Source organism: Cyprinodon tularosa, unplaced genomic scaffold (assembly GCF_016077235.1).
Source record: "Cyprinodon tularosa strain WSP-4 unplaced genomic scaffold, ASM1607723v1 ctg614, whole genome shotgun sequence".
Lineage (NCBI taxonomy): Eukaryota > Metazoa > Chordata > Actinopteri > Cyprinodontiformes > Cyprinodontidae > Cyprinodon > Cyprinodon tularosa.
In genome coordinates, this window is record NW_024039357.1 from 33,496 (window position 1) to 61,364 (window position 27,869).

A 27,869-nucleotide genomic window follows, 5' to 3' on the forward strand; every position below is an offset into this window, starting at 1 on the left:
CCCATCCCCTTGAGGAGCAGTGGACTGTGCCATCGTGGGGGGCTGGGGAACACTGTGGGATTAAGGGTCTTGCTCAGGGTCCCAGAGTGGCAGTGGGGCTCAGACCCAGAACCTCAGGATTCCAAGCTCGATGTCCTAACCACTAGGCCACCACTCCCCTTTACAGAGACAATTAAACCCAATCACACATTCAGATTGGTTCCAAGTATTCTATTTACGGGAAACCAGCTGATTGCATCGACTCATTGACTCAACGGTAATCCCTCACACCAAGTATCCAGTTTGCGACAGTGGAGAGAAAAGACCTTTATTACCAGGAAGAAACCTCCAGTAGAACCAGGCTCCGAGTTTGTTGCCTTCTGCCGTCTAGGGTTCAGGGAGATAGAGGCAGACATAGAAAAATAATCAGAGATACAAAAACTAACTAGCTTCATAGGCGACCCTTTCCAGGAAAGATGCTGTCAGGCAGACAAGCCCCGAGCCAGGTCCCATATTAGAGCATGAAGAATGCACATACAGTTAGTCACAGTAAGAGATACAGGACTACACAGAAAAACAGGCTAGGCTCCAACATCTTTAAACAAAGGTGTTGATGGCAGCAGCACAGCTGATATTTTTCTCTCCAGGATGGAGTTCTAGCCAAACAGGAACAAACCAGATGAAGCTATTATGAGGAAAAGGAGAACTATCAGATACCATGAAATGGAGAACATAGACAGAATTGAGCGAAATGGTGAAAAGGGGTCCCTATGTCCTCCAGTAGTTTAAGCGTATAGCAACATAACTTTAAAGATAGGTCAGGGCTAAAACTGGTAGTTGGTTCCACAGGAGAGGAGCCTGATAACTAAAAGATCTGTCTCCCATTCTACTTTTAGAAATTTTAGGATGCACTAGTAAACCTGCAGATTAAGAGAAAAATGCTCTGTAAGGAATATAAGGAACAGTTATATCTCTGATATAAGATGGAGATTGGCCATTTAAGGCTTTATATGTGAAAACAAGGATTTTAAATTATAAATTGATCTAACAAGAAGCCAATGAAGAGAAGCTAAGATTGGATAGATGTGATCATTTTTTTTTTATTTTCATTAGAACTAAATCTAACCTTTCTAAAAGAATATTATAATCAACTTTATCAAATGCAGCACTGAGATCTAACAGGACAAGTACTGATAAAAGTCCATTATCTGAGGATATGAGAATATCATTAGTAACGTTTACCAGAGCTGTTTCAGTGCTTTGATCAGCTCAGAAACCTGATTGAAACTTTCTGAAAAGTTAATTATGGATATAGGTGATCTCACACTTAAATAAGATAGGAAGATTATATATAAGTCTATAATTGACCAAGTCACCCTTGACTTTAAACAGGCCACTAATGCTAGAAAATCCTGCAACGGCACTGAAGTTAAATGATCTCAGCTAAGCAGAGTGGGTCAAACTTCCTCCACATTTATGTTAATGTCTCATTAACAGCAGAATTACCTGATGACAGACCTTGCTGCATTTTTAGACACAGCCAGGGAATTTATTAAGTGTGTAATTATTATTTTTTTCTAATACAGCCGGTGATGTTTAGATAGGTTATTTCCTTTCAGGAAATGAAATCATCTTTTATAAGTGCTTTCTTTGTTTACTCAGGTTACATTTCTCTCACATTTGTTTCATGATAGAAATCCTTTAAATATGATAAAACAGGAGGAAATCTGTAAGTGGGTGCTCATTTTTATCAGCACTGTACAGCTTGTTATTCCAGCCTGCTTTGGCAAACAGTTGGACATCTATTGCCACCATCTGGTGGTATTCTGTAAAGTAGCTGTAGCAGAAGATGAAACTAAAAATTGCAGATTTTTGCAACGTATTCCTCTGCTTTTAACCCAACTTTGCCCTTGTATAATTGTCCACATCTTCAGGTGTAGTTTAATCTGAACGTACCTAGAATTAGCTGTAGATTTCTCTTAGTGGGCTCAGTTTTATTAAAATAAGACCTGGAAAAAAACTCATTTGTTTCTTAAAACTTGTGAAGATGATGATCTGTGAACTGCTCAGCATCAGTGTTATATGGTAACAGTTTTTTTTTTTATTCCCCTCCTTTAAAGATGGTGTGGTAATTATCAGCTGTTCGGGTGAGGTTTCTAAACTTTTATCTTCTTGTCTGAAGGATAACAGATGTTTTTCCATGTGAACAGATGTTGTGTTTGAGTCTGCAACACCGAAAGACACTAAACTGTCTTTAGGATGTAAGAAGATGAGGAAGAGACACATCATAGCTCTGTTTATACATTAGCTCCAGCTATCTTTTATTTTGATATTGTCAGAGGAAACTTGTGTATTCCCTACAGTCTTTAATAAAAATAATATTAGAAGCTCTGTGTGTGTATGTCTTTTCTTTAATGTTGAAAGTCATGATGGAACTGCTGGTTGAATCCTATACGGTATCTCATTAAACTTACAGCAGTTTAGATATGTGGGTGAATTTTTTTTTTTTAAGTTTGAAGACATTATACTTCCCCTCCAGGAAGGTTTTTCCACACTTTGAATTGAAAAAGGTTCCTGGATAGGAAGTGAAACGTCTTCAACATCTTATTATTTGTATATCTGTTCATTCATGGTTTATCACACATAGACCATCAAGATCTTCATCTGTATCAGTTTTGCTCCAATATTGCACCATTTGGACAGTAAATGAAGAACTGGCCTTGGTGAATCCATCACAACTTTAATAGTTTTTGTTTATTACTATAGATGCTACAGATAAAAATCTTACCATTTAGAAGGTACATCTTGGTAAAAAAAAAAAAAAAAAGACTCAATACAGCTGATCTTAGTTTAAAATTTCCCAATTTAAAAAATGCTAAATGGGTCAAAGCGAGCTGAGCAATAAAGGTGACGCTTTATCCGATCAAAACTTAAGTGCAACATTCTAAATCATGACTGAGAAGTACCAGATCCTATGCTTGAGCTTCCTTTGCCAGGTGATTGGTCTTCTACCTTTAGAGAAAAGCATCGAAGCTTCATCCTCCGAGGGAGTAGATGTCCTTTTTAAAATTAGTCAGATTTGGGGTTTATCTAATTAGGATACATCCTAATCATAATGGCATCACAATGCCTACCTCAGCAGAGAGAATTGGAGTGACAGTGAAAGCAAAAAGTAATATCTGTCATGCCACTTTTGAAACATGGTGGCAGCTGGTGGAGTTTTTTAAGGGGGGGGGGGGGGGGCTATAAATTCAAAATAGACTAAAAACCAATCAAACCTGTAGTTGAGTATTTGGTCCACCACCGGCGTCCAACAATTTTAAGTATATCACAAAGTTCTTTTACACCTCTGTCTTCAGGGTATTCAACATGTGCATTAAGTCTGTCACAAGAATTAAGGAGTCATGTTCAACACATGTCACAGGTAAAAAGTTCATTAAAAACCTTAAAAATTGTTTTGGACTTCAGAGGCCTATAAACATTCATAAACATGACTTGAACCTTTTCATCCCTTTCAAATTCTAAAGAAAAATTACACGCAGAACAGAAAATTTTGGCAGTTTTTTTTATTTCTCTTTGGAATCAATAATATTATTTTTTATTGAATTTAAAGTGAAAGTGTAATATCTAAAATTAAGCGCCTGTTCTACTGACATAACACTTCTGTGTGATGAGATTTTAACTTTCAGAGTGTTAAAATTGTTCTTCAATCGATTTTTATCCTGTAATGTCCAAGTACTATATTTCCTAAAGCATTTTTCTGGTACTGAAGCTTAAGCGAAAATTCAGTCTGGGAGACTTATCAGCTTCACCTGAACCACCTATGAGATGTCCCTTTCTCAGAAATCAATCATCTTTTAAGATTCCCTTCAATTAGCTCCCGCCCTAGCTTCTCTCTCCCACAAGCAAACAAACTTTTGCTCACCTCCTCACTCATTCTCAGACCATTTTCAGTCCCACTTACCATCTCGCTTATACCTGTGTTTCATTCTGCCTGTTCATGGCCTGCTTCTGTCCTGAAATGAGTTTTTGGGAAGGTTCACCAAATAAAATATTGCCAGGAGCGTATTTCCCTTGTTAACATCTTTATCAGTTTTAATCTTCATTGCATTATTTATGAGTGTGACAATGTAGTTTATAAAAAAGATGAAACTTACCTGATTAGCAGTGCCGCTCAAACCACTCGGCCATTCATTTTTCTGTGAATGGACACAAAATTTACTTTGCGGTTGTGGGAAAGTTTGTGGTTTATACAATGGCTTTCTATTTTCATATATAGTAATTTGCCAAAAAGGCAAATAAATGCTGCAGATAATTTGTTTACTAAGTAGTTGGAGCTCCCATAGTACCTGAATGCAACATGGAAAGGGCCATCTTTCCTGCGCTGCTGAAAGCTGTCAATCACGTTTACCCGCCCACCATTGTGAGACTGGGGTCAAAATCTGAGTGTGAAAAACAGATAAAAAAAAAAAAAGCTGACACCAAAAAAGGAATTTTAAACAAAAAAATAAATAACGAAACAGAAAGAAATGGATTTAAATCTGAAAATGTAAAATCTTAAACTCAAATAAAGCAAAGAAAAAAAAGGAAAAGTTTTATGTTTGCTTTTTTTTAGTTTCTAACATTATAAGGTAAACATTTTACAATGAATATCAACTTCTATTTTTTCTGTTTCAAATAAGATTTGGAAGTTTACAAACATTTCAACACCTTTCTGACTCTCTGACTCTGCCTTCCAGCAAGTAAGTCAAGGAATTTTACCTGGGATCTTTCTGCATCCTTTGCATGTACCTTCTGTGCATTTTCTCCATGTTCTCTCAGCTTTCATGTACCGTATTTTCACGACCATAAGGCGCACCGGACTAAAAGGCGCAGTCTCAGTTATGTGTGCCATTTCTGTATTTAACACACACATAAGGCGCACCGGACTATAGGGCGCATTTTTTATATACAGGTACATGTCCTCTCAGGTGGATTTTCCCACTTAAAAACATATTAAAACTACTCTATTCCCACTGATCACAGCAAATAAAGCTGCAAGGTGTATTTATTACAAAGTATTATTCAAACTTGGAACCGGCCGTGAGAGACACATCGCTGATGACACAGGGCTGTGATTACTCCTCTGATACAGTTTATTGACGCATAAATTAACTTAAAACATAGGCAGGATAATAATCTGGATGAACTGACTGCAATTATTAAATTTTCAGGTGGACTTTCTCACTTAAAAAGATTTAGATTATTTAGATGAAAAAACACCTGCGGAGGTGAGCCCGGATGCGCCGCGGCCCAGAGGCTGCTGTTGAATTAAGTTTTCAGGTAGAAAAATAGAACTGGAGCAAAACTGAGTATGATTGTGCTTTATTCAAGTATTTATTACAGAGTATTAATCAAACCCCTCAAAGTCCTCATCCTCTGTTTCTGAATTAAACAGCTGCGCTAAATCCGACAGGCCAGTTTCCCCTTCTTCTTCGTTTATTGACGCATAAATTAACTTAAAACATAGGCAGGATAATAATCTGGATGAACTGACTGCAATGATTAAATTTTCAGGTGGACTTTCTCACTTAAAAAGATTTAGATTATTTAGATGAAAAAACACCTGCGGAGGTGAGCCCGGATGCGCCGCGGCCCAGAGGCTGCTGTTGAATTAAGTTTTCAGGTAGAAAAATAGAGCGGGAGCAAAACTGAGTATGATTGTGCTTTATTCAAGTATTTATTACAGAGTATTAATCAAACCCCTCAAAGTCCTCATCCTCTGTTTCTGAATTAAACAGCTGCGCTAAATCCAACATGCCAGTTTCCCCTTCTTCTTCACCGGGATGTCGAAAGTGAGCGGCACCTCGTCCATGTTGGTGATGTGGCTTGGCTGGATGACTTTGTCAGCGATGTGTTTGCTGCAGAAAGAGTGGAAGCTCGCCAGCTTTTCATCATAATCCGCCGGACGTCGCTGAGCAACTGTAGTCCTGGTCCGGATGGAAAAATTGCACCGTTTCATAAAACGGAAGCACCACGATGGACCTCCTTGAAAATTTTCAATTTTCATTTCTTCCGCCAGCTTTACTGCTTTTAGTCGAACAGTGACCGTTGAAACGCTGGCCCCACTCGTTCTTTGCTCCACGATCCACCGCTCGAGTCTTTCCTCCAACTCGGGCCACCTCGCCTTATGTCCGCGGAAACTCAACGATCTAGAAATAAGTAAAAAATTTCTTAAATTGAGTGTATTCACCCTTAATTTGAGCAGGTAAATGAGAAAGTTTGCCAATGGAATGAGTAATTTTACTCTTAAAATAAGATAATTAGATAATATGCACTTGAAATAAGACAGTGCAATTGTGTTTTCTTATTTTAAGTGTAAGTTGTCTTGTTCCATTGGCAAAATGTCTCTTTTACCTCCTCAATCCAAGAACAAATGCACTTATTTTAAGAAAAAATGACTTATCTAGATTCAGATTTTTTGCAGTGCTGCGTCTTCTTCACCAGTCGGAGTTCGTTTTCCAGCTTCCTCCACTTGCGAACCATCGATTCATTTATATTGAATTCTCTCGCAGCTGCTCGATTTCCATGTTCCTCTGCGTAGCTGATAGCCTTCAGTTTAAACTGGGCTTCATAGGCGTGTCTCTTTGCCATTTCCAGGGTTGTTAAGACAACAATGTTCTGCATAAAGCACATACCTGTTCTTTTATACACAAGCCACGCCCACACTTCCCCCTTTAAGGTTCTCACATACTCATGGTGGTCTCAACAACGTCCGCAGATAGGGCGCACCGCACCATAGGGCGCACCCCACATTTTGAGGGGAAAAAAAGACGTTTAGGTGCGCCTTATAGTCGTGAAAATACGGTAAGACTCAAAGCATGCATGTTATATATCCTATAAACATGTTAAGTTAATATGTTTCTCCAATTAGTGTTTTAACTGAAAAGGTTGTGGCAGCTGGGAACATACCAAGAGATTAACAACTTTGAATGAGTTGATAAATGCAGTTTCCCGGATGTCATGGCGCTAACACTAACCCTGCCTGCAAGCTGAAATCTCACAGGATTGGTGATTTTACAAACACATGAAAATCCATCGTGTCCCTATCCTGCTTCACCCAATGGGACTGAGTCAAAATGGGACGGCAAATCACGTTGCGGTATTTTGGTTTACACATATGCTGTGATGAAAGCATGAGCTATTGGGGACAGAGCAAAACCTAATGGCAGCAAAGGAGGATGCTGAAGATATTTATACATGTTTTAAGCTAAAAGAAGTAAAGAGCTAAGTTAAAGCTGCAGCAAAACTTATTGTTCATATTAAAGAAGTATATGCCATGTATAATCTAAGGATGGGCAGCAAATTTAATATTCCCAGGTGTTAGGCCAAAGCCCGCAGAGGGGAGGATGAAATCTGTAGATAAGAGGGTAGAATGACCTTGCTCGCACACACACACACAGAAAAAGCTGAATAACAAGGTAGAAGCAGAAAGGCAGGAAGAAACTCCATACATGGAGATAGGAAGTAGGGAGTATGATCATTCTGTGGGACTGTCTGTGTGAAACTGTAAGATGTTCCCCTATGAAGATAATAAAAAAAGCCGGTAATGCAGGGGGGGTCATGCTGCTCATGCTCGTCTCCCTTTGCAAAGGCGAATCAAAGCTTTGTTCTCCAGATTTTTTTATAACACTCCATCTCAGTTATGTTACCTGCACTCGAATTAACGGACGCGGGGAAAAACCATGACGGTGTTTTTCAACACTGCACACATAGCTGCACCATTTCATCTCTGAAAGAGGAACAGCAATAGCATGTGGTCGGAAAATGAAGATCTCTTTTTTGATATATTAATTTATCATATTTATTCACTTTAAAAGTATTCACTCAGTCTGTTTCACCTAAAAGGAAAGCAATTCCCCTGTGTGAGGGTGGTTCTTGACCAGACATAGCTTCTTCCCAAAACAAGCCAGATTCTTTCTCAAGGTTTATTCATAAAATGTTTCTGTTAACCAAAGTGTCTGTAATTTGTTTGACTCTGTCTACTTTCCATTGTTGTAAGTAAGGGGGAACACATGCTGCTCAGGTAGAACAGGCCGGAATACAGAGCAGTAAGGGCTGTACGATGACTGTTCGCCCTACAAAGATATAAAAATAAAGTGCCGACTGAGTGAAATCCATTGATCTCTGTTTATGTAACTAGGGAGATGGGTGAATAATTTTTTCCCACTAGAAGCGTTACAAGTTGTTCTTTTTTCTAAAGGTGTCTGCAGTGCCTGAATAAAACCAAACGTTAATAGGTGCTGTTTCACCCATTTAATTCATGATTTCTGCTGAATGTCCCTCCTTCCCCTAAACTGTTTCCATTGGAATATTCTCAGATTTATAATGTGCCACAGATTCTAAATCTCGTTTGCTTGGCTATTAAAACCCACATCCTGAGGATTCCAGGACAGTGGATACACACATTGGAGTGAATAATCATGTGTCTCAATTTAGCAATCTAGTAAGTCTGAAATTAGTAGTTACCAGGTGAACAGTACTTGCCTGACTGCACTGCGTGAAGAGTAAGGTTATGGAGGGTTATGGAGTTGGGCTCAATCCCTTAGTTTTAGTGAAATAAACCCCTAATGATGGAGCAACCTGAGACACAATCTTTGTTAGAAGAGTTTAGGGAGGCTGCCCTCCTTTTCCAAACCAACCTTCAATCAGAACCATCCAGACTGATTTACAGTACAAGGGGCATAAGTCAGTTTGGTCAGGCTCAATACTTTCCAGTATAAATAAGAGCGGCCCGTATGCAATAGTGCCTTTTTGTAATAACAGTCTAGTTTAAACAATTCTTTTTATCATGTCCTGAAAGAGCGATTTATACATTGCACATATACAAGTATGTCTGACTGGTCAGGATACATCTGCAACAGTGCACAAGTAGTTCAGTTCAGTTCAACTCAGTTTTTAGTGCAAGTGAGGTCATGGATAAATATTTTTGATTACAAAGAAATTGCCCAGGTTACCTCAACATAAAAAAAAAAACACAACAACTCTGAGTTAAATTAATATAAAGACAGTAAGCCAGACATTTTTTGCTTTTGGAAAAATGGTCAAACATTTCCATAAACACAATCCAAGGCTTTTTTAAAACTTTTCCAAAACTATTATCGTTGAAAAGTTTGATATGAAATCATAGTCCCTTTGTGTTGAAAGTGTGTCAGTCAAGTTCATGTGCATGTAAAGGCAGATTAGCAAACACTTTTGGGAATGTAAGAGGTGAATTATTGAAGTTAAACCTCTTAAAGCCAGAGGTTTATCTCATTGCATCTAAAGGGATAGACTCTATTATCAATAACTTTTTTGACCTAACTCCTCTGTCCATCACGCTTGTCCTTTTCCAGACGGGGAAATTTTTAAAGTCAAGATCTTTTTTTCCCTGAGTTTAAACAGCCTCTGAAGACCATGAAGGATCTCTTTGGTGCGTACTCCATAGATGATGGGATTGACCGTTGCTGGGATCAGGATGTACATCACACCCATAAGGGTATTGATGCCTGTCTCTAAGGGAAGGTTAAGGTTGTGGGACAAGAAGCTGATGGTGCCCACCAGGTAGAAACACATCATAACGATCAGATGGGTGCTGCAGGTGTGAATTGCCTTCAGACGGGCCTCACTACCCGCTGCAGCGCGAAGCACGACCTTCAGGATCTTCATGTAGGAGAAGAAGATAATAGGGATGTCCACACCAACGAAACAGATGATCACCGCCAATCCAGCTGCATTGTTCTTTTCTGTACTGCCACATGCCAGGCTGACCAGCGCCATGTGGTCACAGTAACAGTGCTGAATGGAGTTGGAGCTGCAGAACCAAAGAGAACTGGCAAGAACCACTAATGTTGACATGATGGAGAGGCTGCGCAAGAGAGTGAAGAAAAGCATCTTTAGGAACATGGACAAATTCATGATGTCTGTGTAGCGCAACGGCTTGCAGATGGCCACATAGCGGTCCAGCGCCATAGCCAGCAGCAGAGTGGACTCCAGGGAGGAGAGGAAGTGCGTGAAGAACATCTGGATTAGGCAGCCAACCAGCGAAATGTGGTTCCAGTTGAAGAGCAGGGTGAAAAGCATGTTGGGGAGGATGGTGGTGACCACTAGAATGTCTACAACGCACAGCATGCAGATGAGGAAGTACATGGGGCTGTATAGATGCTGCACCCTGCGGATAACATACACCAGCACTGAGTTTCCTAGCAGCACAGACAGGAAGCAAAGAGAGGACAGAAGTGCCAGGATCCAGTGGTACTCTCTTAGCTCAGGAAAACATCTGAACTGAAGGCTGGTGTGGGATCGGTTTCTGATTAATGGAGTTTCAATCATGGCGCTATCTCACCTGGAAATAAGCACAGGATGGACAGATAAGTATCTCAATGGGAACCAGACTTTAACTCAGCATCCTTTGTTCTGTTGAGTTCCTCATAACATTTTTTTTTAGACATTCCTGTCAAACCACCAGCTAGGATGGTTCATTTACATCCTACTGCTTACTACTATTAATGATATTAGCGACACCCTACTGCAGCCCTGTACTTGGCTTTATACTAAATATGGCTACATTTGCTCATTTGCAAAGTAAATGCATATGTGTATTTTTCTCCCCTCTGATGGTTTGCCTATTTTTTTCCTGTGACATTTCATGAATATATCCTTAGGCTCCCCACAGAGCTTTTTTTTATGTTTTAAACAGCTTAAACCCCTCTGGTGGTACACTGATTCAGCTCAGTTGCGGCTGCTGCTCTCTGAAACACGTGAGGCTCAATGGGGTTAATTAAATCTATTAAAATTTTAAAGCTACTGTATGAAGGTGACATTAAATCTGGATAATTAGATTTTCAACTGAGACAAGCTTATTTTTTCTGAAAGTTCAGTAAAAATAAAGAGACAAAAGCATTCTAAGCTACAGAAATAATAATTTGTTGTGAAACATGAGAAATTAGAAATGTGTTTTTGATATATATTTGTATGTTTATCACATTTGCTTTAATTAATTCATTGATATTTTGTCTTTAGATCCTTGGCTGAAAAAGACCAACTGAAACACAAATAATTGAATAATGGGTAAAAAGAGGGTGACACCAAAGTAGAAAGTGAAAAGAAAATTGAGCATTTCCTGAGTTTCCTGTTTGCATTTAAATAAAAAAGAGAACATTAAATGTTTCTCACTTCTGCTGGTTTCTAGTCATCCTGGCAGTTCAGTTTTCACACTGCCAGCAACGCTGTCTCTGCTGAAAATAAAATTGGTCAAATTAAACAAGATTACAAAAACTATACAAAAACATGAGGGGAGCTTTATTTTTTAAATTTGTCAAAGCTTTGCCTCTCCATTACACCAACGTTCTAATTTGGATCAATCAACAGGTGCTGCAGAAAGATCGGGCATAAGAACAGCTTCTCCTCCATGTAACAGAGAAAAGGTAAAATGGTTTTATTTTTTCCAGTACAGGATCACCTTTTTATTTAAAGCCAAATGATAAAAAAGGCAAGTTAGATTCAGCAATTTCTCTGGATTTCTCTGGGCTTTGAAACATACTGAATTTAATTCATGATTTTTTTTTTTTATGAAAGGTGGAACACTGACTCCTTAAATTACACAAAAAGGTTCTTGTTAAAAATATTTAAAAAGGATATAAGAACTTAGATTTTTTTTAAAACATATTCTTCTCCCAAATGTAAATGATCTAAGCATTTGGCTTTCTCTTTAAAGGTAAATAAAGGTAAATAATTTCCTTATAAGGCTTAACCAAAAATTCAAATTTGAAAATGAATCCAACCCTAACTCTCATTCAGCCCCTCTCTGCTGTTGCAAGCCAATCAGTATCATCAGCCCTCTGCAGGCCTCTGCCTTGACCAACATCATTCAAGACTCAGCTTTAAAAAGAGTGTCCAATGATTTTCCTGCTTTATAAAACTGTAACTATCCTGCACCTATCTCCAAAATCATCCTAATTTTCCCTCTGACTCTCTTCTTCCTTCAGCCTCCATTCCAGCACCGGTGTGGTGGGGGGGGAGATACTCTATCTCTTGATCTGCTCTATTATAACATCATAATATCTCTGTGCTTGATTCTTTCAGCAAGGCCTGAATTCCTACGGCTATATTTCTGATTTCAATCAAACTTTGATTGTTGTTTGTCTCCCTTATGAGTCTTTCCAGATTGAAATGTATTTCCTTTTGCTTAACTTTAATCTAAATACCCACAAAAATATTATTTTTAGACACATTTTAAAAGAAAAGAAAAAAGTTTTCTCCTCATATTATTCTGATGCCAAAATCCATCTTTCTTTGTTTTTATTCACTCTTAGACCAGTGATGTTATATTGCCAAACTCTCTGAATAGACCAGTCTTTGCTAAAAATCAGATTTTTACATCAACATATCATCGCCAAAAATTTGGACCCAGATCCCCCTTGTCTTATTCTGACATTATCTCATTATCTGCAATTTCTTTCATTATGAACTGATCAGTATGTTTGATCCATTTTGTATGTATTTTGGACCAGTTTGCAGAACATCTTTAACATTAAAAGGCTGCACAAAGGATCCAAACCGAGGACTGAAAAAAATAACCACAATCATCACAAAACTATCAAAGAATTTATCAAACTCCAACATTTAATAGAAATCATAGCTGTAAAATCAAGAAAAAACTTATGCAGTAAGATTGACTTCAAATTTCGTTCATATATCTCTTTATTTAAAAAAATCCTCATCAGCAAATAGTTACAAGTATGTAGAAACCAACTGAAGAGTTTAAGTAGGATAAGATTAAAATCCTCAAGAATTGCATGAGTCTGAATACAATCTGAATCCATAAAAAATAGAAGTTATGAGAGAAAAACAACCAGTGGACAAATAATTTAACAACCACACACTTCTACTGGGTCTGCAGGAGCTGGATGATTCCTTTAAATACATTTCAAGTGTTTGCTCAGTTGGACTTCAAGTTTCACATGACATTAAACGCTAGGATAAACATGGAGTAACTAAAGTGTTTAGCATATGCAGTCACTAACTAAATGGTGATGGCTACACTGGAAAAAATCTAGATAAGTCATTTTTTCCTAAAATAAGTGAATTTGTTCTTGAATTGAGGAGGTAAAAGAGACATTTAGCCAATGGAACAAGACTATTTACACTTAAAATAAGAAAACACAATTGCATTGTCTTATTTCCAGTGCCTTTTAACTAATATCTAATTTTAAGAGTAAAAATACAAATTCCATTCTCATTTACCTACTCAAATTAAGGGTAAATACACTTAATTCAAGAACTTTTTACTTACTTCTAGGTCATTTTTCCAGTGATAAGAAAACATTCATAGAGCAGCAGTGCTTAAAGAACCAAAATCAGAGTTAGGCTCCTACCTGCTGCTTCAGTGTCTCATCGTTGGGTCATGCCGCTTCTCCTCTCAGCTTGTCTTATAATGTCCAGAGGTCCCAAAGGACAGCTGATCCTGGAGGCAGCAATGCAGTCATTGGCTCCTGGCAGTTTAAATCTATTCTCAGATACAGCATTACATCCTGAGGTTAAACCCATAGAGAGATTTCCAGCAGATACATTTCTTATATATCAAAGAGGACTAAATAAATCAATAGTCACAGTGCAGAAAAACCTTTTCCTCCATCAATCAGATGATCAGTGAGGTCAGATGGTTCATGCTCACATCTGTTGGAAACGTTCCACTTTTTTAGTTTCCATAATTTCATCTAAAATCTTTTCTCCTCCAGCGGTCATGTTTGGTTGAAGTTAATTGGCTCAGAGGTCAGAGCAGCAGAGTTCAGTATCCTCCAAGGATGGCTTTGGTGTTCGTTATCACCTCTGCTTAGTTAGTCTTTTCTGTCAGACTTGGAGTCCCTGAGCTGCAGCTCTAATGATCCCTGCACACTAACTCAATTATCAAGAAGCAGAACAGATTCTTACAAAACATCCTGGATCGGTGTTCCTCACTCACTGAGCAGTGACTAGATCGTATGAGGAGGAAAGAAGAGGAAAGCAGCTCTACAGCAGTTAGGAGGTTATGACTCTAAAAAGGGGGGGGGGGGGAACCCAAATAGTAAATAAAAAATAGAAAAGGACCAGCTGGACAAGGACTTTGTGTGGACTTGATTTGCAGCTCCTTAGACTGCGGCAAAGAAATTGTTCATAACACTGTGAAGTTTAGAAGATGGTCTAGATCAGGGCTCAAGTAATATCATGCAATTAAATACTATTATTACTTTATGTCATTTATTCATAGAACTTTCAGACATTAATACGTTGTTCTGTGAACACACACCCAACTGCCTGTACATTAAGACAACAAATGAAAATATGATTTGAGCTCAAAACAGTTAAGATTGCACTCATATGAAATCATTTTTACGACAACCTCCATTCTAAATGTATGGACAAAAACATTCAACTCCTGGTCGAATATGCTTCAGTTAAAACTCTTGACAAAATTATGTACAAATAGGAAAAAGGCCACATAAAATGTTTGAAAATCCTAATAAATAAATGATAATATAACAGTTCAGTCTGGATTTTAGGTTTAAGAAACAAACTGTATCTAAAAGAGTTTATGAGATCATATTAGATTTTAAGCTAATATTCATTCAAACCAATCCATAAAGCAAGTTCAAGGTAAATATATAAGCCTAAATCTATAGGCTCAGACTACTGGAGGATATAGGGACCCCTTTTTCATCATTCTGCTCCATTCTATCTCTATTCTCCCACTCTGCAGAATCTGTTAGTTCAATCTTTAACATTCTGCTCTCTGCTTTTTCTCATAGCAGCTTCACCTCGTCTGTTCTTCTTTGGCTGTGACACCATCCTCGAGAAAAATATAAGCTGTACTGCTGCCATCAACACCTTTGGTTATAGATGTTGGAGATCGGCCTGTTTTCCAGTGTGGTCCTGTTTCTCTGACCGTGACTAAGTGGATGTGCTCTCTTCGTCCTCTGGCATTGGAGCTGCCTTGGAGCTCGTCTGCCTGGCTGTGTGTTTCCTGGACGGGGCCGCCTTTTACAGCTGCTTTTTGTATCTCTGCTTCTGTCTCCTTGAACCCCAGTCGGCCTCGGCAGATGGCCGCTCACACTGAGCCTGGTTCTGCTGGAGGTTTCTTCCTGTTAAAAGGGAGTTTTTCCTCTCCACTGTCGCTACAAGCATGCTTAGTGTGAGGGATTGCATCTGAGTCAATGAGTCGATGTAATCAACTGGTTTTCCTTAGATGGAAACTTTGAATCAATTTGACTGTATGATCTGGTTGAACTGTAAAGTGCCTTGAGATGACATGTGTTGTGAATTTGGCGCTAGATAAATAAACTAAATTGAAATTGAATTGAATTGAATAGATGTTGGAGATCGGCCTGATTTTCAGTGTAGTCCTGTTTCTCTGACTGTGACTGGCTGACTGGCTGTGTGTTTCCTGGACGGGGCCGCCTTTTACAGTTGCCTTTTTAATCTCTGTTCCATTCTGTATGTCTGCTTCTGTCTCCTTGAACCCCAGTCGGCCTCGGCAGATGGCCGCTCACACTGAGCCTGGTTCTGCCGCAGGTTTCTTCCTGTTAAAGGGGAGTTTTTCATCTCCACTGTTGCTACAAGCATGCTCAGCATGAGGGATTGCCTTTGAGTCAATGAGTCGATGCAATGAACTGGTTTTCCTTAAATAGAAAACTTTGAATCAATTTGATGGATGATCTGGTGAACTGTAAAGTGAGATGAAATATGTTGAGAATTAGTGCTATATAAATAAACTGAATTGAATTGAATTAAATAAAACACTATTTGGTTAACTAATACTTTATTCTAAATTAGAAATAGACATTTTAGATAACCGATTTTTCCCTTGAATGCAATAAGCATGTGATAGGATGGATCCTGTCACTGACTGCTAATGCATCTTGGCTACTTGGTCAAGGGGAAATCCCTTTGGCTGATTGGTCAGTGCCCATAACTTTCACCCGGGAGTCTGGGGATGGAACTTGTTAAGGAAAACATTCAGTTTTTGAGTCGTACATCGTTTATAGAGCAAGGGCGACAGACTCAAGCATCAATGAAACAGAAAAAAAAGAATACTTTAGCTATACCTAGTACTGATCCTTTTTAATAAATGAGGGACAGAAAGTGCTGCTTATAACTGTCCTAAAAAAAAGAACTTCAGGATGAAAAAAACAGATAAGTTATTAAAAAATGGTGTACTCTTTGAGCCTCATCAAAAAATGAAAAAGTGAAGAGCAGATAGAGCAGGTAAGCAAAGATCATCATTCTCCACTCTTTATGGAAAAAAAACTGACAAACTTTACAGATCTCTCTCTGAGAATCACCTCTCACTGCCTCATTCAGCATATAAACCATCCCATTGCCTTGATTGCTGTTTTTCTTTTCTTTAAATGTTGTTCTCATGTTTTTATTATAGGCTGATAAATGTTCTCTATCTGTTCTGGTTTCAGATGCTGCACAGATTCATGTGGGGCTTTAATATAAATCTGCGGCAGTGTTTTTTATGGAATGTCACCTCTCTGGTGGGGAAGGAGCCTGAGTTAGTGAGCGAGGTTGAAAGGTTCCGACTAGAGATAGTTGGACTTACCTCAACGCATGGCTCTGGCTCTGGAGCCAGTCTCCTTGAGATGAGGTGGACATTCTTCCACTCTGGAGTCGCCCCTGGTGAGAGGTGCCGAGCAGGAGTGGGCATACTTGTTGCCCCTCAGCTTGGTGCCTGTACGTTGGGGTTCACCCCACATGAGCGTTCACCTCAACGCTCATGTGGGAAATAACGGTGAGACCTGGGGAGGCGTGGTTGGAAGGAATGGCCCACCTGACCTGAATTTGAGTGGTGTTATGTTGTTGGACTTCTGTGCTCGTCATATATTGTCCATAACGAACACCATGTTCAAGCTTAAGGTTGTCCATATGTGCTCTTTCATCTGACCTGCGGCCACATGTCTTGGACACTCGGTCGAAGACAGAGGTGGGGCTCTCCACCGACCACTATCTGGTGGTGAGTTGGCTCCGATGGTGGGGGAGGATGCTGGGTACCCTAGTAGGCCGAAAGGTATTATGAGGGTTTGCTGGGAACGTCTAGCAGTCCCCCGTGAGAAGGAAATTTAAAGGAATAGTACACCCAAAACATGATTAGCCTTCATTTTCTACTCACCCCCATGCTGAACAACACTCTGGAGTACTTTTTTGATATCTCAAATGCATCTGGAGATCTGGGAGGCTTCTTGCTGTCTGCTGACATTCAAATAATGGAGGTCCATGGTGCCTGAGACAGAAAGGTCCATAAAAGTCCACAAAAAACGTGTCAATATTCCTCCATACTGCTCGTCCAATGTATTCCAAGTGTCCTGAGTGGGTAGCATCCAGAATTTACTCGAAACGAAGTCATTTAGAATGTTTTTAGAGCATAAACAGTAGTGTATAGGATTTCCTGAAAGCGCGCACATGCGCGTTCACGACGCTACGGAAGCCGGCACACCAAGCCAGATGAAAGTGCGCATTCAGCGTCTGCTCTGCCAATAATGCAAGCGTAGAAGAAGAAATGTGCTGTTTACCTGTGCAAATAAAGAAACAACGAAAGAAAAATGTCTGAGGACTTCAGTGTTGAGGAAGAGCATGAGTACTTTGCCGAGCTGAATGCGCTGGTTTGGTCTGCCGGCTTCCGTAGCGTCGTGAACGCGCATGTGCGCGCTTTCAGGAAATCCTATACACAGCATAAACAGTATGCTCTAAAAACATTCTAAATGACTTCGTTTCGAGTAAATTCTGGATGCTACCCACTCAGGAAACTTGGAATACATTGGACGAACAGTATGGAGGAATATTGAAACGTTTTTTGTGGACTTTTATGGACCTTTCTGCCTCGGGCGCCATAGACTTCCATTATTTGAATGTCAGTAGACAGCAAGAAGCCTCCCAGATCTCCAGATGCATTTGAGATATCAAAAAAGTACTCCAGAGTGTTGTTCAGCATGGGGGTGAGTAGAAAATGAAGGCTAATCATGTTTTGGGTGTACTATTCCTTTAACTGCCACCTCTGGCGGAGTTTTGAACACGTTCTGAGGGAGGTGGGGGACACTGAGTCTGAGTAGACCATGTGCCAGGCCTTTATTGTTGAGGCGACTAGTCGGTGCTACACTTAGACTTAGACAGATTTATTTGTCATTTTGTTTACACAAGTGTAAAACAAAAAGAAATTTCGTTTAGAACAGCTCTATGGACAATTTCATTTTTTTAAAGTGAGGCCTTGAAAAATAGTAAAAAGATATATAAAAACAGCAATATGACTGTAAATTTACAGTTCTAACATTTTCATTTTTTTGTTTTTGTTTTTTGTTATATATATATATATATATATATATATTTATATAGCCTATATAATGATAAAATATAATAAATATAATAAAATAAAATACAATAACCCATTTTACAAAACATTCAGCAGTCTAATGGCAATGGGGAGGAAACTGCTGGACCTGCATCGGATGCTTCGAAGTCTCTTAATAATAATAATAATAATAATAAATCCAATTTTGTACCGCACTTTTCATTAAGAAAAATCTCAAAGTGCTACACAGTGCAAATAAAATCAAAGATAAAAATCAACCATAAAAATCATGTGGTCAATAAAATCAAAGATAAAAATAAACAACATAAAAATCATGTGGTCAATAAAATCAAAGATAAAAATAAACAACATAAAAATCATGTGGAGGCAGAATAGGCTTGCTTAAATAAAAAAGTCTTCAAGCCTCTTTTAAAATCATTCAATGGTTGTGGAGCTCTCAGATGATCTGGGAGAGAGTTCCAGAGACGGGGGGCAGCGACAGCGAAGGCCCGATCTCCCATGGACCTTAACCTGCTGCCCTCTGTTAAGAGGGCAGCAGGGAGAACAGTCCATGGTGGGGGGGTGAGCGGTCATTTTTGATGTTACGGGCTCAAGACACGCAGCGCTGGGATGAATTGTCTTTAATGGAGGGAGGAGGAGCTATGATGATCTTCTCCGCTGTTCTCACCACTCTCCTCACCTTCTTCCAGTCTCAGGTGCTGCAGTCTCCACACCACACAGTGAGACTGGTCAGAATGCTCTCTATGGTGCTTTTGTACTGTAGAAGGTGGTGAGGATGGGTGGGGGCAGGTGGGCTCTCCTCATTCTCCACAAGAAGTACATGCGCTTCTAATAATAATAATAATACATTTTATTTGAAAGCGCCTTATCACAACACCCAAGGACACTGTACAGGCAGATAAAAACATTAAAAACAGGGAGCTAAAAAGTACAAGCATAAGATGCCACAGAAAACAAAACAGCAGGAAGTAAAATAAAACCAAAGGAAGAAAAGGAAGAGAACAATATTGAAGTGATGCGTAGGAACTAGATGGGATAGGACTGTCTGAACAGGAAAGTTTTGAGTCTGGATTTGAAAAGAGGGAAGGAGTCCAGAGTACGGAGATCCGGAGGGAGGGAGTTCCAGAGGTGGGGAGCAGAGCGACTAAATGCCCGGTTCCCCATTGTGACCAGACGGGCCGAGGGAACGGAGAGCTGGAAGGAGTGGGAGGATCTTAGGGAGCGGGTGGGAGTTTTAACGTGAAGGAGATCTGAGATGTAAGATGGAGCCAAGCTGTGGAGGGCCTTGAATGTAGTTAGGAGGAGTTTGAAGATGATTCTTTGTTTGATGGGGAGCCAGTGGAGTTGTTGCAGGATGGGAATGGCTTCTGTGCCTTTTTGACCAGTGAGGTGGTGTTTACTGTCCCGGTGATGTGAACCCCCAGGAATTTGGTGCTGCTGACCACCTCTACAGCTGAGCTGTTGATGAGCAGTGGAGTGTGGTTAGGCCGGTTCTTCCTGAAGTCCAAGATGATCTCCTTTGTCTTCTCCACATTCAGGATCAGGCTGTTATCTTCGCACCTTTCAACCAGCTGCTCCACATCCTCTCTGTAGTCCAGGTCGTTGTCGCCTCTGATGAGGCCCAGCACCGTGGTGTCGTCTGCAAACTTCATCACGCTATTGGTGGTGAACCATGTGTCATCAGGGTGAACAGCAGGGGGCTCAGGACGCAGCCCTGAGGGAAGCCTGTGCTTAGACTGATGACATGAGAGAGACTACTGGGCTGCTGTTTAGTGCCTCAAACCTTCCAAAGAAATTGGTCAGTTAATTTAGGAAGTCAGTGTTTGCTACATCTACCGGGGGTGGTGGTGTTGTAGTCCGTTATCATCCGAATGCCTTTTTACATCCTGGTGTTGCTGTTGTCATGGAATAGATCCTGAATATTCTGGCTGTGGTTCGGCTTTGCTGATCTGATGGCACGATTTAAGTTGGCACACGCTGTTCTTAGTGCCTCTTTATCACCAGACTTGAAAGCTGAGTGCCATGCTTTTAGCGATTTCCGAACCTCTCCATTTATCCAGGGTGGTTGGTTGGCCCAGGTGGTGACCCACTGGGCCCGGAACAGCTCATTTTTTGATAACTGCATGATTTTTTTGTTTCTAAGCCTTGCAGAGTTTTGCGTTGCCACTAACACACATGAATTTCCCCACTGTGGTACAATTGTATTATTCTATTCTATTCTATTCTATTCTGTTCTTTTGGAAAGCAAGACAACAACATGCCTAAGATATGTTGTCGGATCTCAGTGGTTCTGATGCCATAGATAATTGGGTTAAAACAGCTTGGAAGGAACAGGTACATGATGCTAACAAAAAGTCGGCCAGAAGCTGGGAGACTGTTTCTGATCCTATATGACAAGAAAGCTGTGAGTACAAGAGTCAAACTTATGACCAAGACGATGATGTGAGTGATGCAGGTATGCAAAGCTTTAGCACTGGTTGTTCTTGAGTGCAGCACAGAGACAAATATGATAATGTATGAAGTAGTGATACAGAGGAAATCATACACAGTGACCAGGAACACTGTGAGCAGCCCAACCAGACTATTGATAGTGGTGCTTCCACAGGCCAGCTCAACCAAAGCCATGTGTTCACAAATGCAGTGGTTTATCACATTATTGAAGCAATAGGACAGTTTTCCTGCCAGAACCACCACCACCATGATCATGATGATATTCCTGATCAGAAGGGGGATAACAAACTTAAGAAATCTGGGCAAAGACAGCTGGACATGGTAGTACAGCGGGGTGCAGATGGCAAAATATCGGTCCAATGCCATCCAGAACAGCAGTGTTGACTGACAAGTTCCTACGAAGTGAACGAAAAACATCTGAGCGAGGCAGCCGCTCAGAGAGATTTTCGTCCAGTCAAACAAGACATTCAGTAACAGGTTGGGGATTAGAAGCAATGGCAGGCTCACATCAAATAATGCCATACAGGCAATGAGAATGTACATTGGAGAATGGAGACTTCTCTGTGAAATGATCACATAGATTAGCAGTGAGTTGGCAAACACGGACACAATTAACAAGATCAAGAAGGGGATAGAAACAAAGGATTTTAGTGTTCCAAGCTCACTGAAGCCACTGAATATAAAGTATTTGTGTGAGGAGATGTTTTCCGTCAGTGGTTCCATCCTCATCTTCTACCAGACCCTCCTGGTCTAGAGTTTCAGGCTCAGTCTGAAACACAAACAGCACACTCAGATCAATATTCATTTTTTAGCATCCATCCATCCATCCATCCATCCATCCATCCATCCATCCATCCATCCATCCATCCATCCATCCATCCATCCATCCACTCCAACCTCCAGCCTTAGCAAGCATCAAGTTACTTTCTGAATGCCATACCTAGAGCAGAAGTCTTGATCATGGCAATGAAATTCATACAGTTTCTACAGTTCTGAAGATTTGTGGGACGTTCATCCTAGTTGAGGGAATCCTTGACTATTCCTAATGCAACAAAGTTTATGCAAAACTCCAACACCACCTCAGGTCCATTGTCTGGGTCTGGACCTGCTACCTCCTATCCATCCTTTGTGTTGGAACACATTCCTTAGAATGTCTTTAATGTTTTTAGGAGTTTGTCACAGCTTGTTCCACTTGTTTGGAAGGGGTGTTAATTTTACCAACAGTTGGTTATTGCTCACAGCAAACAAATGCTACATTCTATCAGACAAAAACTACCACTAAACATCGTTAGATCTTCATCAATGCTGTAAACATGCTATACTTTCTTTGCCACCTCAGAGTTCTCAGAACAAACCTTTCTGAATGAGAATAGATAGAGGTAACAATTCAAATACTTGAACTCCTGTTAAGAGTCATTTGCTTTTCAAGCCTATTCTAAACCTAAACAGGAAATATGCTGATTATAAAGATTTTCTGAATCTGAGACACAGAGCCCTTTTGGAGGAGTTGTCTTACAAACAATCCATGTATTCATGTAAAAAAGGAGATCTTTTAAGAAACCATAAAGGATATTGTCTACAGTCATTGAAACCAGCCTCTCTTCCAGTTGTATAGGGAAGCTGCCTCATACTGTACATTCTGTCTCTAAATAATTTACCTATAGGAAAAATTAAAGCAAGCAGGGACAGTTGGACAAAATGCAAGAATTTCTGGTGAGTGGTTTAAGAATGAGATAAACAAGACTTAATTGCTTTTCCTAAATGTGAGATTTGACTCTTGGCTGGATGATTCCCCCCTCCACCTTTGCAGAGATGCCCTCAGATAGACCTAAACATTCTACGGCAGTTTAAGTCCGTAATCAGAAGCGGTCCAAAAGATCTGCTTTTGACCTATCCTTAAAGTTACAGCGGTGTCTCCATACCAACCTTGTGACATTCAGACCATTCTAGAGGTTGGTGCGAAGCCCAGTAACACTCTGCAGGCTCTGCTACTGTTAAGCTGTTTATATAGAGTAGCATCCTTTGCTGCAGAGAATGACTTTGACCTTTTGCTTTTACTACACAGATCTAATACAAATTGACAAGGTCCTCAAAAGGTAGAATTGGTAACAACCCCGTCATGCGGGCCCTAAAGTAGATAGTCATAGTAAGAAGAATGTCTTCATGAAAATGTCATAAGTGATTATGATCCACGTACAACCTCTGTCATCTCGTGTTTGGACCAAAAAGTGATTTTTTTAATAGTTCTGCAAAGGTGTAAAAAAAAGTTTAACTCAGAAGGTGTTGAAAGCTTGAATTTCGGCCTGAGATTTGCCCAGAAACTGAAATCGAGGTCAGACTCAGATTAACAAGTGATGACTCTGATGTAGAATCTGAACCTCATATCTCAGCTAACTACCTGAAATAATGTATTCATCTGGCCTACAAGGACAGAGATTAACACAGCAGAGGCTAAATTAGCCCTCTGGTCTCTAAAGAAAACTCATACACCTAATCCACAAACTCTACTTGTTAAGACTCATTGTCATTTTGCTTCAGGTTATTTACTATTCAAGACATAAATGACTTCCTCCTGGGATGTTGTATGGACCTTAATAAACAGAGTTTTCAATAAATTCTGATTGAAATAAAATAGTTTAGTGACCTAATCCTCACAAAGACGACCACAGGGTCATTAAACCTGCCAATGCTAACCATCTACATGTTCCATGGCTGCCAGTTTTGACTTAAAAACAGGTTTCACTATAAGGTTGAAATGCTTCTGCTAGATCTTCTGCCCCTACTGCTTTCCAGTAATCTGCTTATGAAGAAGAAAGACTTAATACTGATGCACATTTACAATAAACATTTCAGTTGATAAACCTTACAGACAGAACTGGAGCTCCAGGTTCTGCTAATATCTAAGCTTTAGCCCACTGTAGGTCATTCTCCCAATATACTGCAGGTAGTCATTTCTTAAGGACAAAATACTTCTGGTAGTTCTTCGGTTGCAGTTTACTGAGGCAATGCGGTGTATTTGGAGTTCTGAAGGGTTTAGCCCAGAAGAACACTTGAGTTGGAGATTACAGCACTTAAGCTCTAAATAACTATCATTTTATTCCCTGTCTTTTGTCAAGGTTTTAGTCTTTACAACTTATCAGATAAACTTGGTTGTAAACACTTATTAGATATGCCTAAAAATCAAAACAATAACTTTGTTGAAACAGAAATGCAGAGTAAGTAGCTCATAACAAAGCTTCAAGATTTTGCTTGCAGATTCATTAAAGCTGCAGTTGTTGAATACACAACTAAACAGATGCCGAAATTAATTCCTATGAAAAAATATAAGGCATAATAGAAAGATCAGTTTATATTTTTAAAGCTAGCAATTAGTCAATTATATTCTGCCCATGTTCTGTTTTTCTTTGTGTGAAGTTATCATAATGAACCACTCTCTCACTTTGAACACTCTGAACCACAGTACAGGAAATAAAAAGGAAATCTGAAATCTAAAAGATTTGATAATGAATTCAGCAAACATAATTCTCTGATTAGATTTATTCATGCAAATAATTTTATTTAAACCTTGGTGTTGATTTTATATTATTTCACTGCTGTTTACACTCTGAAGGAGGAAACTGTGACCTGTGAGAGAGCAGCAATTAAAGTTTGAAGACAAAATGGAGGATATGGAATAAAAATAAAACTGGTCCTTAAAAAGTTAAAATTTTAAATGAATCCACAGGTAGTCTCAGAGAAATCATGTCATCTTTAAAATCTAAAAAAAAAATCATATAAATATTGAGTGAGGTGTTTAAAGTTGCCTCATGTCTAAAATCCCTTGCAGAAAAAAAACATTGTGACATTAAATTCAGTATCTATGCCTTCAAAAGTCGGACTCATGAGAAACAAAAACTCAGTTTAAACATGTTATGAACCTGTAGAATGAGATAAGTTTAAACATCAGACAGACCTCAGTAAGAGCTTAGGAAGCTGTAGGTCCTTCGCAGTCTTACATCATATCAACAAAAACCCTGCAAAAAAAACAAAAAAAACAATTACATATAGAGATCTGAGATCTTATTCAAGCCCAGCTGCTGTTGTTCCACAAACATCTTTGAATAAGGAGTAAAACTGAATAGTTAAACTAAACGGTGTGAATTAAATTAGATGTATCACCTGTTGGTGTTATTTTACTGCATGTCTGCAGACTGAAGATGTCTTCTCCAGCTCTGGATAGATACCAACTAAATCTCCACCCTTATATCTTCTGTCAGAACCTGCCATTGGCTACAGAAAAATCAGAGCCTGTTGCTGCAAGATTTCAAATGAAATATATATATTTTTAAATATATAAGTGGAACTCTAACTTAATATCCTTTTCTTTTACATTTTTAAAGTTTAAAACCAACGTATTTCCTACTTTTCCCAATAGCTTAATTGCATCTACTTAAACCGTTCGATACACACTAAAAAATATTGGGTTTGTTTATGTAATCCATTGAAGAGCTCACATTGACTACACTGACTCATTGACTCGAAGGCAATCTTTCACACCAAGCATGCTTGAAGCAACAGTGGAGAGGAAAACTCCCTTTTAACAGGAAGAAACATCCAGCAGAACCAGGCTCAGTGTGAGCGGCCATCTGCTGAGGCCGACTGGGGTTCAAGGAGACAGAAGCAAACATATACCCCGTTTACACTACCCTTAAAAAACTGAGCCGAGACCGGTCCGAGCTCAGTAACTGAGATAACTTGTCGTGTGTGAACGGAAACAACCTGAACTGAACCGAGATAAACATAACCGGACCGCGCTAACTGCAGACCAGTTCCCGAGGTGGGTTCGGCTCGGTTTTTTCCTGGCTCGGTTCTCTGATATCAAGAGCGCATGAGCAGAACGCATCATCGCCGACTGGCTGAACATGCCGATTCACACTCCATTCCAGAAAGTCGGCTTCCCAAAAGCCGACTTTCTCAAGTACATCCGCGCAAGGTTGCCGTCTTCGCCTGACCCACCGCAAACACGGAAGTACAGCAATAATAATCAAGCATAACTTTCTGAATGTGACGGGCGCCGCCATTTTGATTTGCTTGATTCCCTCCTCCTTCGTCTTCTTCTTCTTGGGTTTTACGGCGGTTGACAAACAGCGTTTGGTGCATTACCGCCACCAGCTGCTTGAGTCCCTCCTTCAATCCTAGCAGTAATACCGCACATCGTCACTAGGAGGCGAGGAGTCGAGGCGTCGAGATAACCGAGATAAGTGTGACGTGTGAACGGTCTTCAAAACTGAGCTTGGCCTGGTTACCGATCCAAGCTCGGACCGGTCTCGGCCTGGATCGGTTTTTCAAGGGTAGTGTAAATGGGGCTATAAAGAAAGAAGCAGAGATACAATTGCCAGGCAGATGAGTTCAGAGCCAGCGACCATGTGAGAGGTTGAAAGAGAGCACATACAGTTAGTCACAGTCAGAGAAACAGCACTACACTGAAAAAACATGCCAAGCTCAAACATTTATAAACAAAGATGTTGAAGGCAGGAGCATGGCTTATATCTCTCTCAAAGCAGGAACAGACCAGATGAACATACTATGATGATAAAGGCAGAGAGATCATAAAGTTAGAGATTGAACTAACAAATACTGCATAATGGGAGAAAGGAGATAAAATGAAGCAGAACGATGAAAAGGGGTTTACCATATCCTCCAGTAGTCTAACCCTACAGTAGCATAATTATAAAGATCAGAATCAGAAATACTTTAATAACCCCAGAGGGAAATAACTTTTGTTACACGCTCCAGTTACAGTTATATATATATATATATATATATATATATATATATATATATATATATATATATATATATATATATATATATATATGTATATAAATCCCACTACACAAGATAATAAAAATAAAAATAAAAACGATTAAAATATATAGGCCTACACATATAGCTATGCATATGTAAAACTAAATCCAAGTAAAGTGATAATCCAAGTAAAGTGATAAATCCAAGTAAAGTGATACGTGGCGTGCAAAAATACTGCATAAATGTCTGAATCACTTGAGGGAGGCGTTTTAGAGATTGATTGGCCACAGGTAGGAATGATTTCCTGTGGCGCTCTGTGGTGCCTCTGGGTAGGAGGAGTCTTCTGCTGAAGGAGCTCGTCTGCTGGACCAGTGTGTCATGAAGAGGATGTGAGTCTGGATAACCTGATCTACTGTAAGTAGAAAAAGGATCAAGCCTTTCAAGTCTTGCCTTAAAAGTAAACAGGGTGTCTGCCTTTTAAGCATGTCCATTCAAGGCTTTTTATGCTAGAAGGAGGATTTTAAATATATGATTCTATATATATATATATATATATATATATATATATATATATAAAATATATGATTTCTCTTTTTATATTTCATCGGAACTCTGGCTGCAGCATTTTAGATCAGCTAAAGGCTGTAAATTACAGTTTGTGGACTTCCTGATTGTAAAGAATTACAATAGTCCAGCTTTGAAGTAACAAATGCATGGGCAGATTGTTTGCCATTTTAGGGTACTCTAGCCAAGCTGAGTTTTTGCTGAGTAAAGCTGAGTTTTTGTCAACCTGAGTTTAACTTTGTTTTTTGTCTTTGCCTCTTGGCAAGAAGTCATCCTGTAAACTGGAATTCTCGGACCTTCACTCCCTGGAAGGATCAACTGAGCTTCAAACCTAGCTGGGGTTCAAACAAGAGGTTTGGATCCACTTTCCCCAAGAGATAGTTTGAGCTTCTCACTGAGAAAGGGATTATTCTCCATTACGACCCGTTCAAGTACTGCAGGAAATCTGAGTGGCAGTCAGTTTCTCCTTTCACCAACAATCAACCGCATTCTGGGTAAACCCTGTTCCGCCCTTCACCGAATCAGACAAACACTGGAACCACGGCCCACAGGCAGGAGTCTAGGATTCAACAACTTCTCTGGAAACGTGAGTCGGCAACCAAATCTTCTTCTCCAAGTTCATGAGTCAATTTCCCCCTGCCCTGAGCCTGAACTAACCGCTGTGTCTTCCCCTCACTTTACAGTTCCGGTTGAGCAGTGTTCAGAGCACCACTTCTCCCTCTGTTTA

The 27,869-nt window shown here is 39.7% G+C and overlaps 2 protein-coding genes across 2 annotated transcripts; both read right to left on the reverse strand.

Annotated features, from left to right (window-relative positions):
• Positions 1–9,124: 9,124 nt before the first annotated feature.
• Positions 9,125–13,417, reverse strand: or112-1 (odorant receptor, family A, subfamily 112, member 1). The gene is made up of 2 exons (XM_038307566.1): positions 13,374–13,417; positions 9,125–10,342 (listed from the first exon to the last, which is right to left on the reverse strand). The coding sequence occupies exon 2, from the start codon at positions 10,327–10,329 to the stop codon at positions 9,334–9,336; it is 996 nt and encodes a 331-aa protein (XP_038163494.1). The 5' UTR covers positions 10,330–10,342; positions 13,374–13,417; the 3' UTR covers positions 9,125–9,333.
• A 7,137-nt stretch (positions 13,418–20,554) lies between these two features.
• LOC119798219 (olfactory receptor 52N2-like) lies at positions 20,555–24,989 on the reverse strand. Its single transcript, XM_038307567.1, has 3 exons — positions 24,950–24,989; positions 24,744–24,804; positions 20,555–21,560 (listed from the first exon to the last, which is right to left on the reverse strand). Exon 3 carries the CDS (start codon positions 21,518–21,520, stop codon positions 20,555–20,557), a length of 966 nt encoding a protein of 321 aa, XP_038163495.1. The 5' UTR covers positions 21,521–21,560; positions 24,744–24,804; positions 24,950–24,989.
• Between the last annotated feature and the right edge of the window lie 2,880 nt (positions 24,990–27,869).